Raw genomic sequence first — 11869 nt, forward strand, 5'->3', positions numbered from 1 at the left:
TCATGTACATTCAGCAAGTTGCATTTGAAAATTTTATTTCATCGTCATTACAGGACATAGCAAAAGAGCAAAGTAAAGACAATGCGTGGAAAGAAATTAAACACCTTTGGCAAGATAAGAATAATGTTACGATTAGAAACCATTACACTGTACGCAATGACATTCTGTTTCGCCGCTCTCATCCTGACAGCAACAATTGGTTATTATGCATTCCTGACGAACTGGTTAACAAATTAATCTGGTATACTCATTTAAGTTATGCACATTACGGAGCCAGAAAATGTTTTCTTATACTGAGACAGAACTGTTATTTTGCCAACATGGAGAAACGTATACGACGAGTTTTAGCGTCATGTAAAATTTGCCAGAAAGCTAAGTCTGACACAACTTCACATATTCCTCCATTATATCCCATTGTACCTATTAAATTAAGACATATGGCCGCAGTAGACATTTATGGTCCAATTCCGAGAACTAACAGAGGTTTTTGCTACACATCTTTGTCGCTGTTGAACTCGCTTCAAAATTTGTTACTTTCACTCCGTTACGCAAAGCTACTGCTAAAACTGTTTCAAGAGCATTTGTAAAACATTTTCTATTTCATGTAGGGCATGTGTTGAGAGCAATTTCCGATAATGGATCACAATTTCGTTCTGCTATATGGACACGCATGTTACGAGCTAGAAACGTTTCTCCGATCTATATAGCCAGGTACCATGCTTCCTCGAACCCTTGTGAATGATTAATGAAAGAAATTGGTAAACTGTGTAGAATATACTGCCACAAAAGACATATTGATTGGGACACACACATATTCTCCTTCCAAGATGTAATTAATTCCATACCAAATGAATCCACTATGCTATCTACGTCTGTTATACTGAAAAATGCTGAACCACAAAAAACAAAATTAAAGAATTAGTACACTTTCCTACATCTCGTCGATTACGACACCATGAAATAATTAACATTGCGCTAAACAACATCAAACGTGCCGCAGAGCGCCGAAGAAGACAGCAAAAACAGGTTTGTACACGCCGTGTCTTTCACATTGGACAGAAGATATTAGTACGTACACACTATTTATCCAGCAGAATGGAAGGTAAGTGCAGTAAATTTGAATTTCTATACGCAGGTCCATATCGGATTCGCAGCATTCCTCACCCCAATGTTGTTCACGTCGAAACTTTGAGAACCAGGAAAAGTAAGGGCAACCACCATGTGTCGAACATTAAACCCTTTATTGAATGAAACCACTTTATGATTTAACATGCTATGATGCCGTTTACTAATTTTTATGACCACTTATGCAATTATATTCACATGATTGATTATTGACGATGATCGTATTTTTTCTTGGCAGGTGCCCGGCAAGGTAAGGTTAGCAGGTTGCTTTTCTTGTCGTTACACATCAGCCCGTGCATATTTTTCCAGACAAACTTACGTATTTTATGAATAATTATGCAACTCTATGTAGTGACGTATTAATTTTATCAAATTCTATCTCCAATAAAGTCTTTAATTCTCGCCTCTATTAACTACACTACATACAAGCTGAACACAACGAACGTCACATTTTGTCTTTCTTATGTATGTACGATTGTTTTCATGTTTTGTTTGTATGCACTGTGAAATAGTTAAGGTATAACACACACCAGTTGACTTTGACATTTTTTGCCCTATGATATCTCAACATCGTGACTGTTTTACATTTTTTTTTTTTTTTGCTGCTGCTGCATTGTGACATTCTCTATACATTTTTGCGTTTGAACAATGTCTATGCTTTTGACATATTACGTTTTCTGTCATGTTATGCTGTATGCTTAATTATGTCACCATAAACCAGTCATTATTTAGTGGGTATATGATGTAAATGCAAGACAATCTTTGTTCATCATTTTCAGAAAGAAATAACGTGTAAAGGAAATAAATTAAACAGAAATGGGAATTTCAACTGCGGAATGATCGAAAGAAGATGCAAACCTTATGAGGAAGAGTAAATGGATCAGAATTAACAAGCATTAACAAGAATATACTATACATCGTAGAATAGCAGTCTTAACTAATTTTTTCTTTCAGAATACAAGGCGATTGATGCAGGCTGTCAGACAGAACTACACATCTTAGTTTTAGCGATGAAATATGCTAGAGATAAGGAATAGTTGTGTAATGAGTAATGAAGTGATTTTTTGCAGATGTAAATGAATGCTGATGAAGAGTAATGATGAAGAATATGCTACTATAAATAATGAAGTTTTTTTTACAGGTGATGATAATAATGAAGTTATGATAATATGGATAATGAAGTTTTTTCTTTACAGATGAGGATGATGTTGAAGTTTATGTATTTATGCTATGTAGTTATTTAAGTATTTGTTGCAGTTTGTTTTGACAGTATGTTTTATATCGTATGGTATGATGACAAAGTTTTGGAAAGCACAGCTATGGAACACATTTTTTATACACATTTCACTACCTGTTAATTCGAAGTTCACTACTTTTCAGCATAGTATGCATTTGTTCTTTCAGCTCAATAATCCATTTTATATTTTTTTTAGGAGAAGCTTTTCATGATACTTACTAAACCTGTTACTTATTAAACCTGTACTAGTATTTGCATTTTTTTTACCCAGTTGTGTCTATCATTTATAAATGTAATCACATATACTTCCTTGTTTCATAACCTTGCTACAGCTGACTCATGACAAATGACGTCACACATTTTTCATTTTACAGGAACAACCCAGAAGCAATATTTTTTCTCTTCTTTCTTTTTCTCTTTTCTTTTTCTCTTCTTTCTTTTTCTCTTCTTTCTTTTTCTCTTCTTTCTTTTTCTCTTCTTTCTTTTTCTCTTCTTTCTTTTTCTCTTCTTTCTTTTTCTCTTCTTTCTTTTTCTCTTCTTTCTTTTTCTCTTCTTTCTTTTTCTCTTCTTTCTTTTTCTCTTCTTTCTTTTTCTCTTCTTTCTTTTTCTCTTCTTTCTTTTTCTCTTCTTTCTTTTTCTCTTCTTTCTTTTTCTCTTCTTTCTTTTTCTCTTCTTTCTTTTTCTCTTCTTTCTTTTTCTCTTCTTTCTTTTTCTCTTCTTTCTTTTTCTCTTCTTTCTTTTTCTCTTCTTTCTTTTTCTCTTCTTTCTTTTTCTCTTCTTGCTGTCCCTTATAATTACCCAAAGCAATGCATTGCTAACAAAAAAAATAAATGTATCACCAGTTCCAAATAATGCTACCCATTTAAGAGAGTTCTGAATAATACTGAATGATGAACAATGTTTTGTACTATGCAATACTTGCTGGCCAATGAGTGCCAATAATTAGTGTAACTAAATGAATTATGTTAATACTATGCCATTCATTAGCTCCTGTTTTCAACGATGACTTTTGATGTTTTGTAACAGGCCAATGACTGCCAATAATTAAAAATGTTGTACTATTCAATATTTGCTGGCCAATGAGTGCCAATAATTAGTATAACTCAATGAATGATGTTAATGCTATGCCAATAATTGACTCTCCTTTTCAATGATGACTTCTGATAATCAGTCAATTTTATGAACATTATTCTGTAATACTAAATACAAGGTACAGAAATGTTCAATAACTGGGCTATGAATGCCGCAAACTACTACTGTAATTCTCAAGGAAGACTACTATGTGACAAAGTCCTTCACCTTCTGAGCTAACTACCCTGAATTACCGCAATATCCATTTGTCCTGTCCATCCTCATGATCATGAAGCATTATATTTGGTTTTTGCACTAATTCTACGTTGGTGTGCCTTGTAAGAGCGTGGTGTTGACACGACATGCTGTCCACCGTGAGCGATGAAGACGTTATTATGGTCCCACTGTTTGGTGTACCTGATGTACTGCCAAAATGATAACAGGGAATATTACTACGACATTTCAGTGTCTTGGATACGCTGATAAATAGTTCTGGGAAAAGAACTGCAAATTGTCTCACTTGGTGTTGTATTTCTGTGGAAAGATATGGACTTTCACTGCAGCTGTGTGCAACCTAAAGAGCTACAACCATGATGCAATCCTTCCCTTTCCTATCCTAATTCTTGTAACATAGTAAAAAAAAAAATTTTTGCTAACATGACTTGTATTCATGACCTATACATTTTTTGATTTGATGATATGTTCTAAACTACAGTACATGTGCACTTATGTGATGTGTTAATATGTTTTCTACTGAACTTCAGTGCCTGTGCACTTTTCTCATTTTTCAATATGATTTGTACTCATTCTGTATACATTTTGTGATTTCCTGATATGTTCAATACTTCAATGCGTATGCACTTATGTCATTTGTTAGTCATTGTATATACATTTCCTCATTTGCTGATATGTTCTGAACTGCAGTGCATGTGCACTCATGTCACTTGTTACTGAGTGAAACCTCCCCGCAAAATTTCGAATGACAATATTTAAATGTTAATGGGAATAGACCCAAGTGTAACTTTCTAGCAAAAATGAAAGATAATTTTTAAATGAGAATAGGCATCGAGCTAAGTGTAACCTCCCAGCAATAAAAATAATTTTTGTACAAAGACAATTAAATGATAAATAGCAATCTCAGCCAAATGTAAGCTGCCCACAAAAATGTAAGTCAATTCAATGATAATGAAATCTCAGTGACAATGAAAACGCAAATAGACCGAAATGTCGATCTTAGGCCCTGTGCAGTTTTGAATTTAAGTAAAACTTTTCTTTAAGGAAATGCATGGAAAACTCTCTTTCAGTTCAAATGATTGTTTTCTTAAAAAATTGCTTTGAAAACAAAATTATTGGGGCGATTCTTGGACAAATTAATTACAATAAATATACATTACATTATCACATGTGCGCAATGCTGCTTCATTACCTTATTAAAAAAATATACCTCGTCCTGAATCTTTTGACCAGAGGGCCATGTCGACGCCCGCCGACTCCTCACACAACTCCGACTGTCTCTCGCGCGCTACTAGCACTGACTGAGTGCAACTAGCAACTGCTACTACCGACTCCCTACATGCAACTGAACTCTCGCGCGGTCAAGCGCAGACTAGCAACGATAAATAACTCTCTGGTCAGAGATTCTGTCATGCCTCGCCATCGCTGCTACAGAACATACGTGTTTCACCACAACGGAGGACCGACAGCGCCGACTTCATCTTTCAACAGGATGGTGCTCCACCGCACTTCCATCATGATGTTCGGCATTTTTTAAACAGGAGATTGGAAAACCGATGGATCGGTCGTGGTGGAGATCATGATCAGCAATTCATGTCATGGCCTTGACGCTCTCCCGACTTAACCCCATGCGATTTCTTTCTGTGGGGTTACGTGAAAGATTGTGTTCAAACCTCCTCTACCAAGAAACGTTCCAGAACTGCGAGCTCGCATCAACGATGCTTTCGAACTCATTGATGGGGACATGCTGCGCCGAGTGTGGGAGGAACTTTATTATCGGCTTGATGTCTGCCGAATCACTAAAGGGGCACATATCGAACATTTGTGAATGCCCAAAAAAACTTTTTGAGTTTTTGTATGTGTGTGCAAAGTATTGTGAAAATATCTCAAATAATAAAGTTATTGTAGAGCTGTCAAATCGCTTCAATCATTTGTAATAACCCTGTACAAATAAGTACCTCACTCATACAGTTATAGTTGACGGAGACTTCAATCTACCCTCCATTTGTTGATGAAAATACATGTTCAAAGCCGGTGGTAGACAGGAAATATCTTCCGAAATTGTACTAAATACTTTCTCTGAGAATTACTTTGATCAATTAGTTTAAGAGCCCACACGAATTGTAAATGGTTGCGAAAACACATTTGACCTCTTAGCCACAAATAATCCTTATCTAATAGAGAGCGTTTTGACGAATATAGAGATTATTGAACCCAAGGTCATTGAAGCGAGGCTCAAAACCATATCAACGAAAACCACTAAAAATAAACGCAAAATGTATCTATTTAAAACAGCAGATAAAAATTCTGCTTGATGTCTTCCTAAGAGAGAGTCTCCATCCCTTCCAAGCTAATTATGTAAGTGTAGACCAGAAATGGATCAAATTCAAAGATACAGTATCGACAGCAGTAGATAGATTCATACTGCATAAGTTAATAAGAGACGGGACTGATCCACCATTGTACACAAAACACGTCGTAATACTGTTGCAGAAGCAACGAAAACAAGCATGCCAAATTCAGAAGAACGCAAAATCCCAAGACGCTAAGTTTCACGGAAGCTCGAAATTTAGTGGGGACGTGAATGCGATATGCTTTTAATAGTTTCCACAATGAAACATTCTCAAAATATGGTAGAAAACCCAAAGAGATTCTGGTCTTATTTAAAGTACACCAGCGGAAAAAAAGTCAGTACCGCACTGCGCGATAGCAATGAAAATGTTACCGATGATGGTGTCACTAAAGCGGAGTTACTAAATACAGTTTTCCCTAATTCCTTCACGAAAGAAGACGAAGTAAATATTCCAGAATTCGAAACCAGAACAGCTGTTAGCATGAGTGACATAAAAGATATCTTAGGTGTTGCGAAACACATCAAGTAAAGGCAAGTCTTCCGGTCCAGATTGTATACCAATCAGGTTACTTTCAGAGTATGCACACACAATAGCGCCTTTCTTAGCTATCATATACAACCACTCACTTGACGAAAGGTCTGTTTCTGAAGACTGGAAAGTAGCACAGGTCACACCAATATTCACGAAAGGAAATAGAAGTAACCCATTGAATTACAGACCCACATCACTGACCCCAATTGCAGTAGGATTTTGGAGCATATACTGTATTCGAATAATGTGAATAGCCTTGAAGAAAATGACTTAATGATACATAGCCAACACGGATTCAGAAAATCTCGTTGTGGCGCAATGCAGCTAGCTCTTTATTCCCATGAAGTAATCAGTGCTGTCGACAAGAGATCTCAGATCGATTCCATGTTCCTAGATTTCTAGAAGGCCTTTGATACCTTTCCTCACAAGCGACTATTGATCAAATTTGGTGCACATGGATTATAGTCTCAGTTGTGTGACTGGATTCGTGATTTGCTCTCAGAGAGGTCACAGTTCGTGGTGATAGACGGTAAATCATTGAGTAGAATAGATGCGATATCTAGCGTTCCGCAAGGTAGTGTCATAGGCCCTCTGTTGTTCCTGATTTACATAAATGATCTAGGTGAATCTGAGCAGCCCCCTTAGATTGTTTGCAGATGCCTCTAATTTACCGTCTAATAAAATCATCAGAAGATCAATTCCAATTACATCTAGAGAGAATTTCTATATGGTGCGAAAAGTGGCAATTAGCATTAAAGAAAAGTGCGAGGTCATCCACATGAGTACTACAAGAAATCCGATAAATTTTGGGTATACGACAAATCGCACAGATCTAAGGGCTGTCAATTCGACTAAATATCTAGGAATTACAGTTACAAGCAACTTAAACTGGAAAGACCACATAGATAATATAGTGGGGAAGGAGAAAGACTGCGCTTTGTTGGCAGAACACTTAGAAGATGCGACAAACCCACTAGAGAGACAGCCTACATTACACTTGTCCGTCCTCTGCCGGAATATTGCCGCGCGGTATGGGATCCTTACCGGGTAGAATTGACGGAGGGCATCGAAAAAGTCCAAAGAAGGGCAGCTCGTTTCGTGTTATCGCGCAATAGGGGTGAGAGTGTCACTGATATGCTACGCGAGTCGGGGTGTCAGTCACTGAAACAAAGGCGGTTTTCTATGCGGCGAGATCTATTTACAAAATTTCTATCACCAACTTTCTCTTCCGAATGCGAAAATATTTTGTTGACACTCACCTACGTAGGGAGAAATGATCATAACAATAAGAGAAATCAGAACTCGAACAGATAGGTTTAGCTGTTCCTTTTTCCCACGCGCCATCCGAGAGTGGAATGCTAGAGAAATAGTATGAAAATGGTTCGATGAACCCTCTGCCAGGCACTTAAGTGTGAATTGCAGAGCAACCATGTAGATGTAGATGGCCAGGCTAGTATTAAGTGGTTTTAAGGAACATATATTTGCTGAAGTAAAATAACCTCGCTGCACAAAAGACAGATCTTGTCGTAACACCTGGAGGAATGACTTCAAAACTACAGATACTAGATGTGGCCATAAACCGTTCGAGGACAACCTTCGAAAAAATGCATTCAGATTGGCTCCTGCAAAGAGACCATGTCCTTACAAGGTCTGATAAGATTTAACACTGATTTACACATCAAAACATACAAACAGAAGCACAAGATGGCTGCTTAAATAAAAAACGAAACATCAAACAAATGCATCAGACCATTTCAGTGCGTTCCTTCTATGCTAGCAACAACTGAGCAGCCACCCATGGAGTAGATCTTTGGCCAAAGAGGGCTGCGCTATACGATTATTGGAACATCTATAGGAAGAAAGTAAACGATATGTTGATATTAAATAAATGCATCGGAACAGAAAGCTTTTTATTCTGAGATGCAACAGATACATCAGGATTGTCAAAATGCATGCCGAATTGAGTATTGATAGGGAACAGGAAGCCATCAACGTAAGTCATGAGAACACATTGAAAAATAGGAAGTCCTGAGAAACGATGAGACTTCATTGAGACAAGCCGAACACAACCATAAAACTGGTACAGCTTCGATATTCCAAGATCCTTCGGATTAGGCCAGACAAGCATAAACACCAAATTAGGTGACAACTATTATACGGCCCTGACAAATTTATCTTTAAAATGAAAACATTCCTGCAACTCCACCTGACAAACTGAGGTTGGAATCGCCGCAGGCAATAAAGAAAGTATTGTCTCTTAAGGGATAATTGGGACATAACATTTCAGTCATGAGAGAAGTTATGATACATTCAAAAAAAATTGGTTCAAATGGCTCTGAGCACTATGGGACTTAATTGCTGCGGTCATCAGTCCCCTAGAACTTAGAACTACTTAAACCTAACCTAAGGACATCACAAACATCCATGCCCGATTCAGGATTCGAACCTGCGAACGTAGCGGTCGCGCGGTTCCAGACTGTAGCGCCTAGAACCGTTCGGACATCTGAGGACATCAAGTCCCCTAGAACTTAGAAATACTTAAACCTAACTAAACTAAGGACATCCATGCCCGAGGCAGGATCCGAACCTGCGACCGTAGCAGTCGCGCGGTTCCGGACTGAAGCGCCTAGAACCGCTCGGCTACCGAGGCCGGCTATGATACATTCAGTGCATTGGTTACAATGCAAAAGTCTTCAATCATGTCACTAGCGAATACAGATATATGTGGATCTTTAACGGTAAAGTAAATACTAAATTTATGACGACATGCAATCACGCGTATGCTGAATAACAAAGTATCGCGACATCTGTTAGAATTTGAGGGTTAAGAACTGTAATTATCTTGTTTATTCCTCCCTTCAGAAACGTTATAAACTTGTAATGTCAGGCCACAGTGGAAAAACATAGACCTTTTTTAGCGGGCGCAAATATAATTAAGGAATTCGCAATGTTGAAAAAATAAAAAGTTTGCCTCAAGATATTCGTTAATTAGATTAAGGTTTCGTTCCATAGACTCAAAAATGATGTGGGAGACAATATAACAAAAAAAAAAAACAATATTATACTCACTACTTTGATCATTTGTCAGGAGATTGACAAAATATGTGAATACATTACAGTAAACTAATATTTACAGGGTACACTGGCAGAATAAAACGTAGTTATGCACGTCTAATAAATTTATCATACACAAAATACCTAATCTTGACTTTTGTGACTAAGTGCTGTCAAAACCGATATCTAATAGACATCTCTACTTAAACAGTTCTTCTACAGAGTAGGAGTATTTGCCTATCAAAAAGTCTTTGAAACTCCGTTTAAACTGTGCTTTATCTGTAACCAAGTTTTTTGATGGTTTCTGACAATTTATTCAAAGGAAATACGGAAGCGTCCGATCCCACCCGTCTGCTTTGACCCATGACGTCACAAATATGGCGGAAACAAAAACACACACACTTTCCACAAGAAGCCTAATGAGACTAACGGGACAAGCGCGGGAAATGGGGTGTTTTGGGTGGGGGGCAAACTAAATATAAACAAATTTAGACGCCTTGCGTAGCTACAACGTGCAAGTGAAGACAGACATGTATGAATACCCACCCACCTCCCCAGGGGTCGTAACCCCTGCAACCCATAGAAGATAAAGATGCTTCAGTAGCTGATTAGTGTTTTTTCCTTTTAAAAAAAAATCTCACGGGATAGAACGAACAGATCAGAAAGATAAATATAATAAACTAAAACAGAAATTCGAGGAAACAGATAATTAAAATAAGTAATAAGTGTTTTTAAATTTAAAAAAAAATCTCACGAGATAGAACGAACAGACCAGAAAAGTAAATAAAACAGAACTGGAGACAGCCACACTCAAACCAAACTCCGCGCCGTCTTGACGTCACACACAACACCCTTACGTCACGGGTCAAAGCCGACGCGTGGGATCGGACGCTTCTGTCGACCCTATTCAAAATGTGCTCCTGAATGTTGGACCCATTTTGGACCAAAGTAAGAGATTTTAAGTCTTTATGTAGATTGTTCTTATTCCTAGTACTGGTATAATGTACTGCGCTATAGGTTAGAAATAGAGATATATTACTTGCAACAAATTTCATTAAGGAATAAAAATACTGCAAAAGCAGTGGTTAAAATACCGAGTCCCTTGAACAGGTTTCTGCATGATCTTGAATTTACACCACAAATGAGTCTTTTTACGCACTTTTGCATGATAAAAGTTTTTGCTCGGTTTGGCGAGTTACCCAGGAATATGATCCCATATGATAGAATGAAAGTAAGCAAAATATGAAAGGTCTTTTTTTATATTTATGCCTACATCTGACATTCTTACTGCAAATACAGACTTGTTTAGACGCTTCAGCAGTTCTGTTGTACGCCCTTCCCAAGTTAATTTATTATCGTTGTAATCCCAGAAATTTAACACTGTCAGCCTCTTCGATCTGCATGTCTTCATATATCATACACATGCTGAAAGGAAATCTCTTACAGGTTCTGAAGTGCATGTAACAGGTCTTTTTCAAAGTATAATGACAGTCTTCGTCAACTCTGAAATAAATATTCATTTTCCAACGTAGTCTGGCAACACAATCTCAAAAAAGGTGCCATCCGTGACGTCTATGGTCAATACAAAATGACAGAAACACGATCTTCAATAATGCACCCAACATAGGTGTTTTAGACTGATCAGATAAGAGAAAGTTTTATATTATAGACGTAATATAAAATTATTAAAAACTGTCATGAAATTGTAAAACGTGAATGTATTTACCTTCCTGACTAGTCGGCAAGATATATGTGGACGCCTGATGAGTTCCCTCATGTGTGTATAAATTCTTGCCCATCGTGAATCGTCAGCTGCTCCCGAAGTTGCACAGCAGAGTCCGTTTGATTATCTTCAACTTTTAAATACCTATTCATAGAAACGTCCAACTTCAACAAACGCAATGTTACATAAACATAACCAATGATTTCAACACTTTTAATAGGAACCCATACATCTTTTTAATAGGAAATGTTTCGAGGCATTTCTGTTACATCGATTCTCCACTGTACTATCATTAACCCTAGATTACTCAACTTTCATAAAATTTAAGATTACGGTAGGGCAGTAAACAGTGCATTTTGTATTTCATTTCTTGTGTAACGTCCCACTGGAAATCTAATAATTGCAAATAACTAATGCATAACCTATAAATTGTGACTTTCTTTGAACAGATTTGGAGTAGTTCAATTTACAATTCTTAGGGATAATTTAACATTCCCCCTTCCCCTTTACTGCGCTAGGGTTAGTCTTCTCCAATAGCGG

General features: G+C 37.3%; 1 protein-coding gene across 1 annotated transcript in view; it reads right to left on the reverse strand.

Annotated features, from left to right (window-relative positions):
- LOC126412924 (uncharacterized) overlaps positions 1-11383 on the reverse strand; it is a 107797-nt gene extending 96414 nt beyond the window's left edge. Inside the window, exons 1-2 of the mRNA XM_050082812.1 lie at positions 11333-11383; positions 2744-3176 (exon numbers count right to left, since the gene is read on the reverse strand). Of these exons, the coding sequence (XP_049938769.1) occupies positions 2744-3176; positions 11333-11383 (484 nt within the window). The remainder of the gene's footprint in view (positions 1-2743; positions 3177-11332) is intronic.
- Between the last annotated feature and the right edge of the window lie 486 nt (positions 11384-11869).

The sequence above is a fragment of the Schistocerca serialis genome, chromosome 7, assembly GCF_023864345.2.
Source record: "Schistocerca serialis cubense isolate TAMUIC-IGC-003099 chromosome 7, iqSchSeri2.2, whole genome shotgun sequence".
Classification (NCBI taxonomy): domain Eukaryota; kingdom Metazoa; phylum Arthropoda; class Insecta; order Orthoptera; family Acrididae; genus Schistocerca; species Schistocerca serialis.